Genomic DNA, 23,050 nt, shown 5'->3' with positions numbered 1-23,050 from the left:
TGTGATATATATACACAATGGAATAGTATTCAGCCATAAAGAAGAACAAAATCTTACCATTTTCAACAACATGGATGGACCTTGAGGGCATTATGCTAAGTGAAATAAGTCAGACAGAGAAAGGCAAATACCGTATGATCTCACTTATATGTGGAATTTAAAACAAAAGAAAAGCCAGAGAGCTCATGGATACAGAGAAGTAGTTGGTGGTTGCCAGAAGGGGCAGGTGGGGAAGGGGGAAATGAGTAAAGGGGGTCAAAAGGTACAAACTTCCAGTTGTAAAATAAGTTAGTCATGGAGATATGATGTACAGCATGGCGACTATAGTTAATTATGCTGTACTGCATAACTGAAAGTTGGTAAGAGAGCAGATCTTAAAAGTTTCATCATAAGAAAAAAAATTCTGTAACTATTTATGGTGAGGGATGTTAACTAGACTTATTGTGTTGATCATTTCACAATATATTCAAATATCTGGAGCCCAGCTCATTGCTCTGTGATGACCTAGATGGCCAGGGGGTGGGGGGAAGAGGGAGAGGGAGGTCCAAGAGGGAGGGGATATAGGTATACGTATAGCTGACTCATTTCCTTGTACAGCAGAAACTAACACAACACTGTAAAACAATTTTACTCCAATAAAATAAATAAATAAACTTGACAATGCAAACTTCAAAAAGAAAATCATGATACAGTATACTTAAAACTAATATAATGTTGTATGTCAATTATACCTCAATAAAAAAAGAAAGAAAGAAAAAAAGAAATTGTAATTGTCTTTGTTCCTATCACCTGAAAGCAATTTCTAATTGAAACCCAACCTTTTACTTCAGGGATGTCGACTTGTACACATTTGTATGACTGACACATATTTTAGTGGAAGAAAGTAATCTTTGAGTTCTAACTTGTGCTCAACTAAAATATTGTTTAGTTAATTTAGGCCTCATTCTTTTCAGTGAATACTTTTCATTTTTAATGAATAGGGAATTAATATTCTAGAAGAAAACCAACACATCTGGATTCTAAGTCTGTAAAGGTACTCTCTGGAGATGGTCTTTCAAGCAGATTTAGGGCTTAAGAAAACTCCTAACTAATTAAAAGGGACTGAGAATTTCAGAATGATGCCAGCTTCACAGACCTTCTGGGAATCCCCATTGTCTCTGAGATAAAACAATTCTAAAGGGCAACTTACTGAGTCTTATCAGAAGTTGCATGGATCTTTTAACTCACCTTTGGACAAGACCAACACAGAAGCTGGAGGGCTTTTTATAGCTGCACAGTATCCAGCTGAAACTATGCAGGGATTCTAGACCAGCAATGTCCAATAGAAATACCATGTGAGTCACATACTATGTGTAATTTTAAATATTATGGTAACCACATTTAAAAAAGTGAAAAGAAAAAGGTGGAATTAATTTTAATATTATATTCCTTTATCTATCCTAAGTGTTCACAACCTAGTGTGTATTGTACACTTAGGGCACATCTCAATTTGAGTAGATTTTTAAGTGTCCAATAGCCAGATTTGGTTAGGGACGGCTATGTTCAACAGTGCAGCTCTTCACATCTCCCGTCTTCCTCTTTATTCCATAATGCCATGACCTGCATTTCTAACTCAGCTCTGCCTTTCTATTTTAACTTTCTTTTACCTCTCCCCATTGCTCAAATGCTGCTACTAGTTTTCACCATTTTTCTAGATCCCAGTAAAACCTTATTCCAACTGATATACAGCAGCTCTCTAATATCCACAGGGGATACGTTCCGAGGTTCCCAGTGCATGCCTAAAACCTTGGACAGGCATCCACTGGGGGCCTTGGGGAAATCCTATATACACTATGTTTTTTTCCAATATATACATACCTATGATAAAGTTTAATTTATAAATTAGTGACAGTATGAAATTAACAACAATAAATAATCTTAACAATGTAATGTAATAAATGCTATGTGAATGTGGTCTCTCTCTCTCAAAATATCTCACTGTACAAGTTTAATGCCTTTTTCATCTTAACTAAGTACTTGTCACACAGTGTGGCTATAACTCTTACAGTCTGAGATGTGACAGCAAAACTAGCACAAATTTGTTTTTCCCTCTTCACAATGTCACGGATAGAAGATTCGTTCTTACCATAGATCTTGGCAACCTCAGCATATGATTTTTTTTTCATTCCTTATTAAGTCCAGAACAGTCACCTTTTCACTTAGAGGAGGCACTTTACAGCTTCTCTTTGGCTTATCTGAATTGGCAGCATCACTACTCTTGGGCTTTGGGGCCATTATTAAGTAAAATAACAGTTTCTTGAATACAAGCACTGCAGTACCGACAGTTGATCTGATCACCCCGATGGCTACTAAGTCACTAAGAGAGGAGATGCACTGGACTAAGATATGATTCATAGTCCCAGGTGGGATGGAGCACGATGGCCGGAGACTTCGTCTTGCTACTCAGAATGGTGCCAACTTAAAACTTATGAATTGTTTCTGAAATTTTCCAATTAATATTTTCAGACTACAGTTGACCATAGAAAGAAAGTGAAACCGCGGATGAGGAGGGACTAATATGCTCACAACTAAACAGTTAATTAACTTACTATTCATGTCTTAATAACTACATAACTAAATATTCAGTCAGGACATTGTTCAGGGACTAGTGGAGGTAGCCCTTAATCTTCCAGGAAAGCATCTTCTCACTCTGAAACCAGTTTCTCTTTCCTGCAATACCTTCCCAACCTCCACATCCAATGAGTTCTCCTCAGTCCAACTCCTAAATACCTTGGATTGACCCTTTCCTGTCCACTTCTATGGCTACTGCCATAGTTTAGGCTCTCACCACCTTTGCTCAGACATCAGAGCAAATGTCAGTAATGCAAAACTGACTTCCCTGCAAATCCTTCAATGATTCCTTATTGCCTGGAGGATAAATTATAATCTTTTCAGTAGGCCTGTTTCCAGTCAGTTCTCCCTAAATATCTAGCCTCAGATCTCCACATGAAATTTCTAGCTTCACACTAGTAGCTGCTAATGTCTGGAAGACTCTGCTATAACTATCTGAGTTCCCTGTGGGTCCCCATGTCACTCACACCTGCATCCTTTTGCATCTGCTTTCTGTCTACTTAAAAAGTCCTTCCTGTGTGCCTGTGAACTGCTCCTCTGTATGAGATCCTCCATCCAAATCTCGACCCCTGGCTGAATAAGAAGTGCCATCCCTCTGCATACTTCAATTTTGGCATTTCCCAGTTTTTTCAATAATAATAATAATTTTTTTAATGTCTGTCTCTTTTATTAGCCAGTAAGGATGCAGCGTCCATAAGGTTACATCTTATTCATCAAGGCTAACACTATCCTTGGCACATGGTAGGTTATCAGTGAATGACTGTGGGATGAATGGATAAGTGAATGAATGAATGACATATCTTTCCACCTCTTCCTTGACCCCCTACACAAACTTTCTTCATTAATTTAAATAGTCACTTTACTGTTTCAGAAATATGGCACGGTCATCTGTGCTTCCACAATTCTGCTCATGCTTTTGCTTTGGCCTGGGATGTTCCTTCTTATCTGGGGCTACAGTTCCTTTAAAGTTCAACATATTTCTTTGAAGCCTCTACCAGCCACTGTAGCCCACAGTGATTCTCCCTTCATTAATTTCCTATGAAAACAATTATCTGTAACGATTATGAAGCACAGGCTTCTTACACAGCTTTTAAACTTGTTAATGAATGTTTCATATTTCCATGGCTAAAGTAGTACATTCCCCATGAGAAGAGACCCCATTCTGCATCTCTTGATTTCCTCATTGTGTACGTCCGTAACAGCGCTCTTACCATCTCGGGATATTAACAAATGTCTCTTGACTTAATAAAATATAGTTGGCCCTCTGTATCCATGGGTTCCACATTTGTGAGTTCAACCAACCTCAGGTCAAAAGTATTTTGAAAAAACATTCCAGGAAGTTCCAAAAAGCAAAATTACATAGCATTTACATTGCATGTACAACGACTTACATAGACTTTACATTGTATTAGGCATTGCAAGTAATCTAGAGATGATTTAAAGTTTACAAGAGGATGTGCATAGGTTATATGCAAATACTACACTACTTCATATAAGGGACTTGAGCATCTACAGATTTTGGTATCCTGGGGGGGTCCTGGAACCAATCATAAGCATACGTAGAGGGATGACTGTGTAATAACTATGTGAAAGGAATTTGCCTCTTTGTGTATGGTGCTTCCATCTAACCTTGGAAATGTCATTCTTTAAGATTTTAAAGGTTTTTTTTTTTAATTTTCTAATTTTCAAATGCCTGAAGTTTCAAGAAAAAATAATTCACTGTGATGTCATGTCCATTTGCTCAGGAGGGGTCTTCAGTGAAGTGTGTCCATGAGAATAGTTTTCATGTTGATGAAGCCCTTTGGGGACTATGCCAAAGGATCAAACATCATGAAGCTACTGGAGTAAAAGTTTACAGGCACCACTTGTTTAAGGCAAACTAAGTTAATCTTATAAACAAATGTTGCATTCTACTTAGAGGGTCTCTCTTTATCACAATTGTAGATTATGATCTATTTAAATCAATCTATTTACTGATTAAGAGACCCTTCTCAGATACTACAATTTGTCTGTTAAAATTTACTACAGATTTGCTTTTCAACAACATTCCAAACAAACACGCACATACTCCCCACCCCTTCCATCTGCATTCCCCTCTTGCTCATGTAGCATTCTTTTTGATGTAAGCAGGATTTGGTAAACAAAATGAGATTCAGACTCTAGTAAGTTCCTCCATGAATTCAAAGACACAGGCAATGAAGAAGTATTTATCTCTAGTAGGACAATGGGTACCTTGCAGAATTTTAAACAATGTTATCTAAAACATTTAGCTTGTTAACCCTCCTGAAACTAGTTTTTAGGTAGTATAAATACAATCACAGGGAGAGGAAGTATTTTTGTTCAATTAACAAATGAAATTAACAAATTAACAAATGAAATAAATATAATGACAAGTCCCAAGTCTTAATAAAGCTGTTTTTCCTGGCACAGAAAAATCTATGACTACTCTCTCCTTCTTCTCAGGTCATGGATAATTTAAATAGCAAAGGAAAATTCTCAAAGAAATATCATTTTAAAACTGCAATAATAAATAGACAGCATTGTTTAATTTTTATCCTGATTTCTATTTTAATGAAAGTAGATAATGCCTCATATCAATAAACCAGAACGCAATGTGAATTAATAGTTTTCCTTTCTTTCTTCCTTTTTCTTTCTTCCTTCCTTCCTTCCCTTTCTTTTCTTTCTTTCTTTCTTTCTTTCTTTCTTTCTTTCTTTCTTTTCTTTCCTTCCTACCTTCCTCCTTCCCTTCCTTCTTTTCCTTTCTTCTTCTTTCCTTCCCTCCTTCTCTCTCTCTCTCTCCATTATTTGAAATATAGAAAGCAAAAGAAAAAAGCGAATTCTACTTCCTTATTTTTCCAGATTACAGAAGTAAGAAGTAAAGAAACTAAACATTAGTAGGATACTTATCTTAATCATTTTAATTAACTTAAAACCCTTCACCATGTAAATTCAATAACTCACTTGCCAGAGGGATTTGCTCTGGAGTCATTGGGTATGGGACCGCTGATTGTAACTGTTTTTTTGATGAACCATTTCCATCACCCTTGATTTCCAGTCTTGGCTTCTTAAAGTGTAGTGAAAACTAAAGTCACCAACGAACCTGCAAATTTTTACATTGGCCTTGTCCATCGTACCTAAACTGATGGTTTTGTTTGTTTCTGGCCACTTGCTTTTCTAAAACTTTTTAATTTGGCTTTAATGGAAACTACTTTCTGTCCCTACCTACTTAAAAGTGTAGTTAGTATTTAATTGGACCATGTTATTACAATAACAGGTATGACTTGCATAAACATACCTGGGGAAGAACACCTAACTCCTACACAGCATGTGGGAGAGTACAAGGGGTGAAAGATGGTAGCCTACTAGCTCCAGCTCTTCATCCACCAGGCTATGGGATCATTCCCTATATTTTACAAAGTGAATGGTGTCTATTAATCCATAAGGTTGCTTTAAGGGGAGGGCAGTTAAATGAGTTCTTAGAGTTCATTCAAAATTTTGCAATATAGCTAAGAAATTGACAAAAGCAATTATCTTAAGAAGAAAATATTTGTTAAGGCAGATGTTTTAAATATATTCTTTAATTACTTGCTTTTGTTTTTATTTTTCAGGTAATCTAATATCAAAAACAAGAAATGAAAGTTAATGACTCATTTAAATCTCTCTGTAGTTGATTTAGCTACATGTTAAAATTATTTATCTTTTTCCTTCCTGCTTATCTTCAAACACATAATTATTGTCTGACATTACTTTTATGCACCAGGCCCTCCTTGGGATTTAAATGTCAAAGCACAGCTATATGCCACACCAAAAGTAAATACAGTTTTCTTTTGTCCTAATACATGCAATACATCAAAGAAGAATAAGGCTGCTGTTGCATCTTAAAACAGTTAATTCAACTTTTTTTTTTTTCCTTTTCTCCTAGGAGAGTTATCTCCTCTGGCATTTCACTACTGTATTTTCTCATTAAAAATAAGTTTTGTCATTCTTTCCTGTTGATTAGAAGGGGGTGCTGGGAGTGCTATAAGCAGACAAGAGAAAGAATCACGCTGAAGGCAGTGGAATTCCAGAGCTGCTTATATCACTTTGGAATTGATGCAAAAAGAAAGGAGCCAAGTGCCTCCAAAAGACTGCCCTCTTAGTCATATAAAGAGAACACGTGAAGGACCATTAAAGCACGGCTGACCCTTCCCATCAAACTAAAGAAGGCTCTTGACTTCTCTGGCCTTGACATCCTCTGAGGGTAGAGCTCAGAAGGTGTGGAGGGAATTTGCACCAATCTGGCATCTTGCTGTGGTGCTGCCACACGGGAAGAGGATTCTGATTTCTAACAGAAGCAGATTTCCAGTGCAAGAAGTCCATGGGCCCAGTGGCCCCAGCATCCTGCCACCCCTATCTCCTTTAGGAGCGCTTCTGAACGCTTCAGAGAGGAAGACTCCAGGAATGTGTCCAGTGAGAGCCGTGTGGCTGACAGGGTTGTGGTGCTCCGGCCGGGTGTCAGGCCTGAGCCTCAGAGATGGGAGAGCTGAGTTCCGGACACTGGCCCACCAGAGACCTCCCGGCCCGACGTAGTATCAATCAGCAAGAGCTCTCCCAGAGATCTCCGTCTCAATGCTAAGACGCAGCTCCACTCAATGACCAGCAAGCTCCAGTGCTGGACGCCCCATGCCAAACAACTAGCAAGACAGGAACACAAACCCACCCATTAGTAGAGAGGCTGCCTAAAATCATAGTAAGTTCACAGACACCCCAAAACACACCACTGGACTCGGTCCTGCCGACGAGAAAGACAAGATCCAGCCTCATCCACCAGAACACAGGCACCAGTCCCCTCCACCAGGAAGCCCACACAACCCACTGAACCAACCTTACCCACTGGGGGCAGACACCAAAAACAATGGGAACTAGACCTGCAGCCTGCGAAAAGGAGACCTCAAACACAATAGCTTAAGCAAAATGAGAAGACAGAGAAATACGCAGCAGATGAAGGAGCAAGGTAAAAACCCACCAGACCAAACAAATGAAGAGGAAATAGGCAGTCTACCTGAAAAAGAATTCAGAGTAATGATAGTAAAAATGACCCAAAATCATGGAAATAGAATGGATAAAATACAAGAAATGCTTAACAAGGACCCAGAAGAAATAATGAGCAAACAAACAATGATGAACAACACAATAAATGAAATTAAAAATTCTCTAGAAGGAATCAATACAGAATAACTGAGGCAGAAGAAAGGATAAGTGACCTGGAAGACAAAATAGTGGAAATAACTACTGCAGAGCAGAATAAAGAAAAAAGAATGAAGAGAATTGAGGACAGTCTCAGAGACCTCTGGGACAATATTAAACGCACCAACATTCGAATTATAGGGGTCCCAGAAGAAGAAAAGAAAAAGAAAGGGACTGAGAAAATATTTGCAGAGATTATAGTTGAAAACTTCCCTAATATGGGAAAGGAAATAGTCAACCAAGTCCAGGAATCACAGAGAGTCCCATACAGGATAAATCTGAGGAGAAACATGCCAAGACACATATTAATCAAACTATCAAAAATTAAATACAAAGAAAAAATATTAAAAGCAGCAAGGGAGGAGCAACAAATAACATACAAGGGGATCCCCATAAGGTTCACAGCTGACCTTTCAGCAGAAACTCTGCAAGCCAGAAGGGAGTAGCAGGACATATTTAAAGTGATGAAAGGGAAAAACCTACAACCAAGATTACTCTACCCAGCAAGGATCTCATTCAGATTTGATGGAGAAATTAAAACCTTTACAGACAAGCAGAAGCTAAGAGAATTCAGCACCACCAAACCAGCTCTACAACAAATGCTAAAGGAACTTCTCTAGGCAGGAGACACAAGAGAAGGAAAAGACCTACAATAACAAACCCAAAACAATTAAGAAAATGGTAATAGGAACATACATATTGATAGTTACCTTAAATGTAAATGGATTAAATGCTCCAATCAAAAGACACAGACTGGCTGAATGGATACAAAAACAAGACTAATATATATGCTGTCTACAAGACACACACTTCAGACCTAGGGACACATACAGACTGAAAGTGAGGGAATGGAAAAAGATATTCCATGCAAATGGAAATCAAAAGAAAGCTGGAGTAGCAATTCTCATATCAGACAGAATAGACTTTAAAATAAAGACTATTACAAGAGACAAAGAAGGACACTACATAATGATCAAGGGATCAATCCAGCAAAAAGATATAACAATCATAAATATTTAACCACCCAACATAGGAGCACCTCAATGCATAAGGCAAATGCTAACAGCCATAAAAGGGGAAATCGACAGTAACACAATCATAGTAGGGGATTTTAACACCCCACTTTCACCAATGGACAGATCTTCCAAAATGAAAATAAATAAGAAAACACAAGCTTTAAATGACACATTAAACAAGATGGACATAACTGATATTTATACAACAGTCCATCCAAAAACAACAGAATACACTTTCTTCACAAATGCTCACGGAACATTCTCCAGGATAGATCATATCTTGGGCCACAAATCAAGCCTTGGTAAATTTAAGAAAATTGAAATCATATCAAATATCTTTTCCAACCACAACACTATGAGACTAGATATCAACTATAGGAAAAACACTGGAAAAATACAAACACATGGAGGCTAAACAATACACTACTAAATAACCAAGAGATGACTGAAGGAATCAAAGAGGAAATCAAAAAATACCTAGAAGTAAATGACAAAGGAAACACGACAACCCAAAACCTATGGGATGCAGCAAAAGCAGTTCTAAGACAGAAGTTTATAGCAATACAATCCTACCACAAGAAACAAGAAAAATCTCAAATAAACAACTGTAACCTTATACCTAAAGCAATTAGAGAAAGAAGAACAACAACAACAAAAAAACCCAGTTAGCACAAGGAAAGAAATCATAAAGATCAGATCAGAAATAAATGAAAAAGAAATGAAGGAAACGATAGCAAAGGTCAATAAAACTAAAGGCTGGTTCTTTGAGAAGATAAACAAAATTGATAAACCATTAGCCAGACTCATCAAGAAAAAAAGGGAGAAGACTCAAATCAACAGAATTAGAAATGAAAATGGAGAAGTAACAACTGACACTGCAGGAATACAAAGGATCATGAGAGATTACTACAAGCAACTCTATGCCAATAAAATAGACAATCTAGAAGAAATGAACAAACTCTTAGAAAAGCACAACCTTCCGAGACTGAACCAGGAAGAAATAGAAAATATAAACAGACCAATCACAAGCATTGAAATTGAAACTGTGATTAAATATCTTCCAACAAACAAAAGCCCAGAACCAGATGGATTCACAGGCACATTCTGTCAAACATTTAAAGAAGATCTAACACCTATCTTTCTCAAACTCTTCCAAAATATAGCAGAGGGAGGAACAGTCCCAATCTCATTCTATGAGGCCACCATCACTCTGATACCAAAACCAGAAAAAGTGGTCACAAAAAAAGAAAACTACAGGCCAATATCACTGATGAACATAGATGCAAAAATCCTCACAAAATACTAGCAAACAAAATTCAGCAGCACATTAAAAGGATCACACACCATGATCAAGTGTGGTTTATCCCAGGAATGCAAGAATTCTTCAATATACGCAAATCAATCAATGTGATACAACATATTAACAAATTGAAGCATAAAAACCACATGATCACCTCAGTAGATTCAGAAAGAGCTTTTGACAAAATTCAACACCCATTTATGATAAAAACTCTCCAGAAAGTAGGCATAGCGGGAACTTACCTCAACATAATAAAGGCCATATATGACAAACCCACAGCCAACATCATTCTCAATGGTGAAAAACTGAAACCATTTCCACTAAGATCAGGAACAAGACAAAGTTGTCCACTCTCCCCACTATTATTCAACATAGTTTTGGAAGTTTTAGCCACAGCAAACAGAGAAGAAAAGAAATAAAAGGAACCCAAATTGGAAAACAAGAAGTAAAGCTGTCCCTGTTTGCAGATGACATGATACTATACACAGAGAATCCTAAAAATACTACCAGAAAACTACTAGAGCTAGTCAATGAATTTGCTAAAATAGCAGGATACAAAATTAATGCACAGAAATCTCTTGCATTCCTATACACTAATGATAAAAAATCTAAAAGAGAAATTAAGGAGACACTCATATTTACCATTGAGTGTAAATAAACCTACCAAAGGAGACAAAAACCTGTATGCAGAAAACTATAAGACACTGATGAAAGAAATTAAAGGAATAAACCTACCAAAGGAGACAAAAACCTGTATGCAGAAAACTATAAGACACTGATGAAAAAAATTAAAGATGATAAAAACAGATGGCGAAATATACCATGTTCTTGGATTGGAAGAATCAACATTGTGAAAATGACTATACTACCCAAAACAACCTACAGATTCAAGGCAATCCCTATCGAACTATCAGTGGCATTTTTCACAGAACTGGAACAAAAAATTGCACAATTTGTAATGGAAACACAAAAGACCCCGAATAGCCAAAGCAGTCTTGAGAAAGAAAAATGGAGCTGGAGGAATCAGGCTCCCTGACTTCAGACTATACTGCAAAGCTACAGTAATCAAGACAGTATGGAACTGGAATAAAAACAGAAATGTAGATCAATGGAACAGGACACAAAGCCCACAAATAAACCCACACACCTATAGTTAACTAATCTATGACAAAGGAGGCAAGAATATACAATGGAGAAAAGACAGCCTCTTCAATAAGTGGTGCTGGGAAAACTGGACAGCTACATGTAAAAGAAGGAAATTAGAACAGCCCCTAACACCATACACAAAAATAAACTCAAAAGGGATTAAAGACCTAAATATAAGGCCAGACACTATAAAACTCTTAGAGTAAAACACAGGCAGAACACTCTATGACATAAATCATAGCAAGATCCTTTCTGACCCACCTCTTAGAGAAATGGAAATAAAAACAATAATAAACAAATGGGACCTAATGAAACTTAAAAGCTTTTGCACAGCAAAGGAAACCATAAACAAGACCAAAAGACAACCCTCAGAATGGGAGAAACTATTTGCAAATGAAGCAACTGACAAAGGATTAATCTCCAAAGTACACAAGCAGCTCATGCAGCTCAATATCAAAAAAACAAACAACCCATCCCAAAATGGGTAGAAGACCTAAATAGACATTTCTCCAAAGAAGATATACAGATTGCCAACAAACACATGAAAGGATGCTCAACATCGCTAATCATTAGAGAAATGCAAATCAAAACTACAATGAGGTATCACCTCACACGGGTCAGAATGGTCATCATCAAAAGCTCTAGACACAATAAATGCCAGAGAGGGTGTGGAGAAAAGGGAATCTTCTTACACTTTTGGTGGGGATGTAAATTGATACAGCCACTATGGAGAACAGTATGGGGGTTCCTTAAAAAACTAAAAAGTGAAATACCATGTGACCCAGCAATCTCACTACTGGGCATATACCCTGAGAACACCATAATTCAAAAAGAGACATTTACCACAATGTTCATTGCAACTCTATTTACAATAGCCAGGACATGGAAGCAACCTAAGTGTCCATCGACAGATGAATGGAAGAAGATGTGGCACATATATACAATGGAATATTACTCAGCCATAAAAAGAAACAAAACTGAGTTATTTGTAGTGAGGTGGATGGACCTAGAGTCTGTCATACAGAGTGAAGTAAGTCAGAAAGAGAAAAATAAATACCATATGCTAACACATATATATGGAATCTAAAAAAATAAAAAGGTTCTGAAGAACCTAGGGACAGGACAGTAATAAAGATGCAGACATAGAGAAAGGACGTGAGGACACGGGGAGAAGGGAGCATTAATTGGGAAGAAGTGAGAGAGTGACCCCGAATAGCCAAAGCAGTCTTGAGGGAAAAAAACAGATCTGGAGGAATCAGACTCCCTGACTTCAGACTATACTACAAAGCTACACTAATCAAAACAATATGGTACTGGCACAAGAACAGAAATATAGATCAATGGAACAGGATAGAAAGCCCAGAGATAAACCCACACACCTATGGTCAACTAATCTATGACAAAGGAGGCAAGGGTATACAATGGAGGAAAGACAGTCTCTTCAGTAAGTGGTGCTGGGAAAACTGGACAGCTACATGTAAAAGAAGGAAATCAGAACACTCATTAACACCATACACAAAAGTAAACTCAAAATGGATTAGAGACCTAAATGTAAGACCGTACACTATAACACTCTTAAGGAAAACACAGGAAGAACACTCTTTGACATAAATCACAGTAAGATCTTTTTTGATGCACCTCCTAGAGTAATGGAAATAAAAACAAAAATAAACAAATGGGACCTAATGAAACTTAAAAGCTTTTGCAAAGCAAAGGAAACTACAAACAAGACAAAAAGACAACCCTCAGAATGGGAGAAAATATTTGCAAATGAATCAACGGACAAAGGATTAATCTCCAAAATATATAAACAGCTCATGCAGCTCAATATTAAAGAAACAAACAACCCAATACAAAAATGGGCAGAAGACCTAAATAGACATTTCTCCAAAGAAGACATACAGATGGCCAAGAAGCACATGAAAAGCTGCTCAACATCACTAATTATTAAAGAAATGCAAATCAAAACTACAATGAGGTATCACCTCACACCAGTTAGAATGGGCATCATCAGAAAATCTACAAACAACAAATGCTGGAGAGTGTGTGGAGAAAAGGGAACCCTCTTGCACTGTTGCTGGGAATGTAAATTGATACAGCCACTATGGAGAACAGTATGAGATTCCTTAAAATACTAAAAATAGAATTACTATATGACCCAGCAATCCCACCACTGGGCATATATCCAGAGAAAACCATAATTCAAAAGACCCCAATGTTCACTGCAGCACTATTTACAATAGCCAGGTCATGGAAGCAACCTAAATGCCCATCGACAGACGAATGGATAAAGAAGATGTGGTATATTACTCAGCCATAAAAAGGAATGAAATTTGGTCATTTGCAGAGACGTGGATGGATCTAGAGACTGCCATACAGAGTGAAGTAAGTCAGAAAGAGAAAAACAAATATCGTATATTAATGCATATATGTGGAACCTAGAAAAATGGTACAGATGAACCGGTTTGCAGGGCAGAAATAGAGACACAGATGTAGAGAACAAACGTATGGACACCAAGGGGGGAAAGTGGCAGGGGGTGGGGGTGGTGGGATGAATTGGGAGGTTGGGATTGACATGTATACACTAATATGTATAAAATAGATAAATAATAAGAACCTGCTGTATAAAAAATAAATAAAATAAAATTCAAAGGAAAAAAAAGTGAGAGAGTAGCATGGACATATATACACTACCAAATGTAAAACAGATAGCTAGTGGGAAGCAGCTGCATAGCACAGGGAGATCAGCTCAGTGCTTTGTGACCACCTAGAGGGGTGGGATAGGGAGGGTCAGAGGGAGACGCAAGAGGGAGGGGATATGGGGATATATGTATACGTATAGCTGATTCACTTTGTTATACACCAGAAACTAACACAACAATGTAAAGCAATTATACTCCAATAAAGATGTTAAAAAAAAATAAGTTTTGTCACTCTAGTACTTTACTTGTACTTAAAAATGAAACCACTTCACATCACTTCAGAGAGGCAACTGACTTGAACATGGGTTCACCTGGGTGTGTGATACTTTTACGTCATTGAGCTTATGTTTTTTTTGCTAAGATAGATGACTATGGTTTAAATGTTTACATATCAACAGGATACTCCTCTCTGGATCCTTCTATAGGAAACCCAATGGCTCTGGCAATGCAGTTAAAGACTAAAGGGGAGTCTGGGTTTAGCTTGGAAGGCCAAGAAAATTTATACAGAGATCCATGCTTCTAACACCAGAAATGAATCAGATCTAGCATGAGGAAACAGGGCTTTCCAGAAATCTACTAATAAATAATTTGATTAAGCTCAAAGAAGGAAAGAACACAGCCATTTGCAATATAAAATGGATGGAATCTGAGATGGGGAGTCAACTGAGATAAGGTGAAGAGACAAAGTAAACATACCAAGAATAAAGAATCACAATATGAACTGTCATATATGAAAATTAAAACTGAATTATGTAACTAGTCTTTTTTTGTTTTTTATTTTGAGCTAGAGATCTGGTTTTAGGACCCTGAATACCTTCTATCCTAAGGGTGTTTTTGAAGGGTGTTTCCCAAAAAGAAATCTAGTTTCATGCCTGGAAAATTGCTTGCTGGCTCCAGTTCTCAGGGAATGAGTTCCAGCTGACCTGTTCTTTGCTCCTTTGAAGTCTGATGGGATCCGAGCCACAGTGAAGTCAGAATTGAACAGGCGTGAAGTTCTGAATAATCTGAAGTTTATCTGAGGGACTTTCTGCCTCCTTTACCACTTTTGCGTAATTATCATGAAGTGAAAGTAAGATATTCCCGGAAACCTACAGTTTTGTAACAAGAGTCTAATGATAGAAGACAAAATGTTTCCCAGTGTAAAAGAAGCACTAGCACAGTTTGACACCAGCCTAAGTGACCACATGAACATTTGTAAAGAAGAATGGAAGGAACCATCAGCCTGCAAATCTATGAAAAGGTGCCAGAGCCACAGGGTGGCAATTTGCAGGTAGCAATATCCAGGTGAAACAGAAAGGAAATCTGGCATAAATACCATAAATATTTCATAATATTTCACTGCAGAAATACCCATGTTTGTGAGAAAAGCCTTCCTTTCCCTATAGCGGAAATAATTTTTAGATATTTCAAGTCAAAGTTTTGATTTTATTTATTTTTCTTGTTCAGTGGATCAGCGACATGTTTCACAAGGAGTGGGGGCTGGGAGAGTTCACCTCTGGACCCTGGACTGGAACACAAAGTTAGTAGACATGCAGATTCAATTTTGGGAAGATGGTCTAAAGCCCTGGGGCTCTGGGGTTGAAACAGGTCTGTCTTTGAGAACAAAGGAGAGGAACATAGTATTAGCACAGCATAAGGTCTGATCAACAACCCTCCCTCCACTACCTCAGCATTAAAGCTCCAGGAAGAAATGTTCACTGAGTGATCTTTAGTAAGTGTTTATTGACTGAATGAATCTCAACAGAGACTTATAAATCCTCTGGCAGTGGTGGCTTGTGCCTTGCTTTCCGCCTTTGGGAATCTGATTTATAAGAGGCCCCATGTCAGCCTGAGGTGTACAGAGTAAAGACAGAGCATGATATGCTGAGCCAGAGCGGGGCCTAAGATAGTTATCCCCACTCCCCACTCCCACTCAGCTTGTACAAAGTTCGCAAGAGATCTCAAAATCACTGTGTGTCCCTATGGGGGTCTATACAAGTGCTTGGATGGCTGGTAGACCAGAAAGGGAACTTAGGAGAAGATCAGTGCCCAGAAGGTACATGGATCTTGAGTGACCAACCATCGTGGTTTACCCAGAACTGCGGGGTTTCTCCAGGTAAAGGATTCTCAATCCTAAAAGCAAGACAGTCCTTGACAAACTGGGACAGGTTACCTTCTTACCCAAATCCCAAAACATGAGCCCAGCAGGAGCCAAGGCTTATCCCACAGCCAGGAGGAAGAACTGCCAGAGCAGTGGGGAGCCCAGAAGGAACCTGAGTAGAGCAGAACCCAATCCTCTGATGATGTTACATAGTTAGCTGGGCCTGACCCAAGGGCTATGCTGGAGAAGTCAAGGAGGACACTTAAAATGGGACAGGAGCCCCAAATGGGAGCTTGACCTTTGACTAAGTTTGAATCCCATATTGACTTATATATATAGTTATTAGACCCGAAGGTATGTGCTCCAATATTTATTTTTTGCTGCTACTGACTGGAAATGGGAGCTTATGAACAAATGAAGATCAATTTTAGAAAAAAAATGTTACATGTATTCTTCATCTCAGGGCTGTAAATCTTAAACTTGCTTTTATAAGAAGTCATGACCTCCTTCTGAATTGTCAGTATTAATTTATTCATTGTTCACCTTTCCAGCAGAGTTAGCTTAGTTTTGAAGCACCTCACACTGTATCTATCCAACCCTCATTTAAGTGCTCTTATAAAAAATCTTACACTTTCCTTTCAAGGAAAAAAAAAAAAATCGAACAAACTGGGTAGGTGTTCTTGAAAAGAAAGCATTGAATTAAAAAACAAAAACTAGGTCTGTGATCATGCATTTCCATCCAAAAATAAAAATGAAGACTTAATTACTAACTCAGAAATAGGATCCAGTCTCTTCGCAGTTTCTCAAGGGGAATTTTGTGGGCTGTACTTAAGCTGGGATGTCTACTCTTCCTTTTCCGCTTTCTGTGCTATCCAGAACGTTTACTGGTTTTGTTTCTTAATATATTTACAAGGGAGGTTATAGAAAAGGTATAGAAGATTCTAATTCTAATGAACTACTTTTACCAGGTTTTCTACCAGATGCTGACTAACGATATGAATTTGCTTTGGCCTCTAAACAGCCATTTAGTCCCCAGGTTCCAATCTCTAGGGGACATCACTGGCATGCAACTTAATATATCCTAAAATAAATTTATCACCTTTTCTTTCAAAGCCATTTCCATAATCAGGAATTTGTTGTTCTGTGTTCTAGTAAAAAGATGGTATTGGTTTATTTTAGACATGGAGGATGAAAAAAGGACAGATGCTTTCAGCTCCAAGAAAAATAATATTTGACTCACAGTGACTTAAATAAACAAGGACTACTTTTTTTCCTCACACAAAAAGGAGTGAAGGTGGTTGCTGACTGTGGTTCACTGGTGCTCTGGTTTTCTTGGTCATACAGCTGCAGGCATGGTGTCTGCATTTGAACAAGGACAGTGGAAAGTAACAGGGGACCTCTGTATCAGAAAAATAGAAGTTTTCTCAGAACACCTTAGCTGACATCTGCGTACCTCTCATTAGCCAGGACTGTGCCACATCATCACTGCAGATGACAAAGAAAAAAAAAAATCTCTCCCTGGCAGGTAATCTACAAGGGTGATTTTAGGATTGATATAAGTCACAGAGAGCAAAATGGACTTTACTGTTACTCACAAAACAGAAAAAAAATTGCCAAACCAGTCATGAACACCACTTACTTCAGCTCAAAATATTTTAACACCAGCTTCTCCATTCCATGTGACGTGAATCAGAATCACAGACAAACAAGCAAGAGCTCTGCAGGGATTCACAAGTTCCACCCTCTGGTGCAGCAACTCTCCTAGTTTATAAATTATGACCAGTACCTGCCAGGACCCTCCCAGGACTCACTCAGACCCCCGTTACCCTTTCCTCACTCCCTTCCTCTCCCCCACCTCCCTCTGAGAAGACCCTTGGTTCTCTTTTGGTTCCCACTTGCAGGAGGAAGTAAATAAACCTAACTTTAGTTATAGGAGTGTTTTTGCAGGCTTTTTGCCTCTCAGATTTTCACACCCAGAAAGAGGATAGAGAGAAGTGGGTTGAGGACAGGAGTTGAGTCTGGTGCCTGAAGATGTCTGCCACAGAGAACCAACAACGTGAGGGCGCAAAGGAGCAGATAAAAAATGGTACTCATGCAAGGAGAAACAAGGAGATTATCTGCTAGATATCTTACTGTTTACGGAGAATATTCTAGCAACTGAGGGTTTGATGAAGTCCTCCTCCCTAAGAGCAGGGTCTCACTCGAAGGGTAAGGCTACAGGCTCCTGACATTGGAAGAGGCTTCCTGCCCACTATTCACCCTCTCCCTTTCCAGTTCTTCTGCTGTTTATGAAATACAGTTGAAGAAACCAGAGGTCTTCCAATAGATAAGCACGACGATTTTGTCAGACACAACACCTCATTGTTTAATCTGCAGATGTGTGCTTGTAAGATACATGTATCCAACTGCCTTCTTGAAATGTCCACTTAGATGCCCAATAGACCTTTCAACTCATGCCCAACAGTGAATTCCTGATTTTTTCTTCCACCCCATGACTAATCTTCTCCACCACTAGCCTTCCCACTGGAGGACATGGTAACTCCTTCCTTCCAGCTCCCGTTACCAAATCATTTCGGTTTATCCTTATATCTTCTCTTCCTCTCATGCCTCGAAACCAATCCATTAAGAAACCCTACTGACCAACCCTTCTCAGTATATTCAGAATTGACCACATGACACTACCTCTTGTGCTAACAGCACCCCAGTCTTAGGCCACCAGCATCTCTCACCTGGATTACTATGACAGGCTCCCAGCTTCTACCTTTCCTCCTCCCACAGCCAGAGTTATCCTTTAAAAATGTAAGCTAAAGCATGCCACTGCTCTACTCAGAAACCTGCAATGACTCCCTAGTTCTCTCAGAATAAAAGCCAAATCCTTACCGTTACCTACAGGTCTCCAGGACCTGGCCTCCAGGATTGTTCTGGCCTCCTCTTGTGCGGCTCTGCTCCTCGTCCTTCCACACTTGCCACCCTGGCCCCTTGCTAACCCTAGACGATACCAGGCAGCCTTGCTGCACTGACTATTCTCTCAGCCTGCAATGGTCTTTCCCCAAACTGGTGAATGCTATTACTCTTTCAGGTCTTGAACTAATAATTGAGGCTAACTCTGACCAACCTACTTAAACAGCAACTCAACACCGATCTGTTGAAATGCCAGTCCTCCTTGATTTGCTCAACTTTTTTTCTTTCTTTTTGTATAGCACTTATTCCTTCTAACTTACTATAATATTTATTTATCACATCTGTGCTTCCTCCCCTTCCCCCAGAATGTGAGCTTCACAAGTGCAAGGATCTTTGTCCGTGTTGTTCAATGATTTATCCTAAGTGCCTAGAACAGTGTCTGCACCATGGATGCGCTCAGAAAATACTACTGAACAAATAATTCTATAGCTTGGCATGCTTGCTCTTTCCTTGATTCAATGCTGTGTTCAGAAAGCAAACAAATAAACAAAACAAGGCACATGTAAATCCACACCCAAAAAAAGAAAAAGAAGTTCAACTCATAGGTTATTTCAGTATGACACACAGCAAAACTCCTTTAGAATCATCTTCCCAAACTATTTCCCTAAGTTCTACTCATAAAATCATTGCAGCTGCTCCTATAATCTCTAAACATTTTATAAAAATCATGTCTGTGATTTCTATTTTTTTACCCTATATTTTCATTTATGCTTTTTTAATTTTTTCAAAAATAGCTCTCAAATCAATCAAGCTGAAATTTGAAAGGATAAAAGTAAGAAAGAGACAGTGTAGGCTTGCTTAGGGAGAACTTAGGTAGTCTGAAAATAAAATGGTAGAGATCAGGCAGTTGCAAAGTTTCAGTCAGTGAGGGGGAAAAGATCAAACCAGCCAGGGATGTATCATTAAAATGTTATCTGATGGGTCACAGCTATGTGAGGACAGGGTAACGTCACTGGTACTCTCATATGCAAAGACACAGATTAAGGGTGAGCTCATCAATGAGCCCCTCAACGGTTTGAATAAGGTGAATACAGCCCTGTATCATACATGCAAAAACACAGCACTTCACAGATTAAGATTTTGAACTGGGCACATTTTGGGTGAATAAAGGAATCTGCTATTTCACACACTGGTAATTAATGTGCAGAAATCATTGCCCTGGTGATCATTTCAAAATATATGTAAATATCAAATCATTACATTGCACACCTGAAACGAATATAATGTTATACGTCAATTATACCTAAAAAAAGAAGTCATTGTCCTCAAAAAGTAAGACAAGCAGAAAACGTATTCAATAGTGGATTTAGGAAATCTGTGATGCACCAGAGGTGACTACTTCCCTGTAGCCACTCTTCCCGGTTATCACCCTGGAGGATAAGAAAGACATATCCCTTGTTCTGTCAGCTACAGGATACTTGGCAACATAGACAGTTGCAGATGCCATTTTGGCAAAAAACTATTTTGTGTATTTCTCTACATGCCAAAAATTGAAATTTGCATCCCCTATTCTAGATCGTCTCTTGTGTTGTTCTCCTTACCAGGAGTGCCTGGTTCGTTTACCACAATCTTCTGTTCTCTTCATTTACCAAAATCTTCTTCTGGAGATATTTTAACTCCGAATCTTGCCATGGGGGTAAAACAGTAAAATCTCAACACCTCACCCGCACTTCTTTGGTAGCAAACAATTTAAATTTAATGCCCAGAAAACATGCTGTTTGAAGTGAAAAAGCAACATCACCATAAAATCTAGCAGTACGAAAGCTGGATGAACTAACTTGGGTATTATTGACAGAAATTATTGTATCATTAAAGTTACTGACATGGAAAATGAACAAGGTACTAAAATGACTCAATATACTGTCTGTTACTAAGAAGGAAAATCTTCCTGTATGGAAAACCATTATTAAAATTTATGAATACACATCTAATATCAGAATATATTATCTTAAAACATTCATCTCTCAGTTTTTGTGATTATTGCCACCACTTGCTTTAGGCAGAAATAACAGCTATTACATTATTGATGGTTCAAAAATTAGGAGTATATTTTTATTAAAATTGTTTGCTGTTCTGTTTAAATATAAACTGTTTAGGCTATCAGGACCCATATCTGCATATATGTAATAAAAATAAGCACTATGTTATATTTTATTATAAACATATTAAAGCTTTAAAAAGTTACATTCTACAGACATCATAAACTGTAATTTACCATTCATGTGAATACTACTTTATTAAGATTATATGGAAGCAAGCTTATTTCATAATAGATGATTTTTGTATATTTTTAAGATTCATTATATGTCTTTGGATGACTTCCCCAAGGATCCCCTCTTAAATGAATTAAGATTATTAGAGACTTAAGGTCTGTACTTTATTGGGGGCTGGCTAAGACTTATAGAACTTTTACCTTCAAAATATAAAATTAATAAAATTCTTTTCAGAATAACATAGTCCTCTCATAAAAGATTTGAAAATAGGACAGAATATCACCTAAATTCACCGGGTTAAATTCAACTCAAAATTAGATGTAGTTTGTTTGTGGGCAAAACATCTCAAAATGAAATTTTTTCATGTTGGAATGAAAGGCACTGTTTAGAAGTATGTTAAGGTAGTACATGTAATGCTGTCATAATATTTCATGTAAAGGTTGTATCTTTCCACCATGTGAGAGGTCAACTAAGTTTTTATAAAAAGTTTCTCCCCAGATTTGCAAAAACTGACAAAGATGAGATCTTGTAATAATATTTCAGTATGTCTGTTTTGTAAGCAGACTCAACTACATTAAATACTCTACTTCAGTAAATCCCTATACTGCCTGCCAACACATTTTAATGTTCCTTTTCCTTTAAGAGGGGCATTTAGAGGGGACCATATACTGAGGATGAGTCATGACCAAGACAAGGAGAAGAGGGACATTTCTGCTGTGGGCATCAGAAGCAAAACTAAAAATAAACTAAGTTCCTTTTCCAGCTGTTGCTTGCAAAACTACATGCATAATGCTCACATTCACCAAGGGAGGTTGAATGGGTTAATGTGACATCACATATTGTTCTGTCATATATAACCATGTCCTGATATAAACATCACTGCTAACATCACAAACAAAAGCCACAGGCATGGCAAATGGCTCCCGTCTCCTTACCCCTTACAGGGTTGAGTGTTCGGGTGTTTCACTTGTCCTACAACAAAAACATGAATTCCGAAAATCTGAACAATTCAAGGAAGGATGAAAGACCGTTTACCTGTCTATGATGGCACACATATCAATGCTGACATTCGCAAAACTTCCTGGCCTCCTTTGTGCCACTTCGTATAAATTTACAAGTTGATCATCCACTTGAATGAGCTGCATGCATCCTTGGAATGAAGGCTGAAGGACAGAGTGACTTGAGTTATTCATCTGGTTCAGATAACCTGTGAGAGAGAAAATATGGGAATGTTGAATTGTGTGTCCAGCATGCTTCACTAAAACTCCTCTGGGTGTTTTCCCTGACCACAGCCATCGTATCCAACTACTGTGTTTCGCTGATCCTTGCTGATGCTGCAACTCAGTGTGGAAGAATGAAGTCTTTTGAGAAAACGGTATTATTTCAGGGGAAGTCGTTAAGGGTTGAACCTAGGCAAATGTCTGTCTCTGGTCTATGTCTACGAAGCATCCTTCATATTTTCTCTTTTGACATCTTCTTTTTCACTGTCACATCTCTGTCCATCTGCTCACGGCTACACTTCTTCATCCGACCCTGTCTTCAGAGATCAGGATGTAAAATTTTAGACCTTTCCCAACTATCCAACCTCCTTCCTTTTATGTCTTTAATATTTACTGTTATTTTCTTAATTCCTTAGAGGTCTGTTATTCAGCTGTCAAGAAGCTAAACTTACTATTATCAACTAAGGTGGGTTTCTTTTATAGATTAATATCTAATTCAATCCAAAGAGACATTTGCATTACAAATGATTTCCCAATTTATAAAACCCAAAGAAACATAAAGAGATAAATTTAGGC

General features: G+C 38.1%; 1 protein-coding gene and 1 long non-coding RNA gene across 4 annotated transcripts in view; both read right to left on the bottom strand.

Annotated features, from left to right (window-relative positions):
• Positions 1-13,599, bottom strand: part of LOC309632723 — a 31,598-nt gene extending 17,999 nt beyond the window's left edge. Inside the window, exon 1 of the long non-coding RNA XR_014247033.1 lies at positions 10,884-13,599. This is a non-coding gene — a long non-coding RNA (uncharacterized lncRNA). The remainder of the gene's footprint in view (positions 1-10,883) is intronic.
• Positions 1-23,050, bottom strand: part of CNTNAP2 (contactin associated protein 2) — a 2,074,761-nt gene that overhangs the window by 872,183 nt on the left and 1,179,528 nt on the right. For all 3 annotated transcript variants that reach the window (XM_082400459.1, XM_082400458.1, XM_082400460.1), the window contains one exon: positions 22,290-22,461. In XM_082400459.1, the coding sequence (XP_082256585.1) occupies positions 22,290-22,461 (172 nt within the window). The remainder of the gene's footprint in view (positions 1-22,289; positions 22,462-23,050) is intronic.

Source organism: Balaenoptera borealis (assembly GCF_965194805.1).
Source record: "Balaenoptera borealis genome assembly, chromosome: 7".
NCBI classification, from domain to species: Eukaryota; Metazoa; Chordata; class Mammalia; order Artiodactyla; family Balaenopteridae; genus Balaenoptera; species Balaenoptera borealis.
The sequence above is the reverse complement of the archived record's forward strand: the minus strand, read 5'-3'. Positions and strand labels throughout refer to the sequence as shown.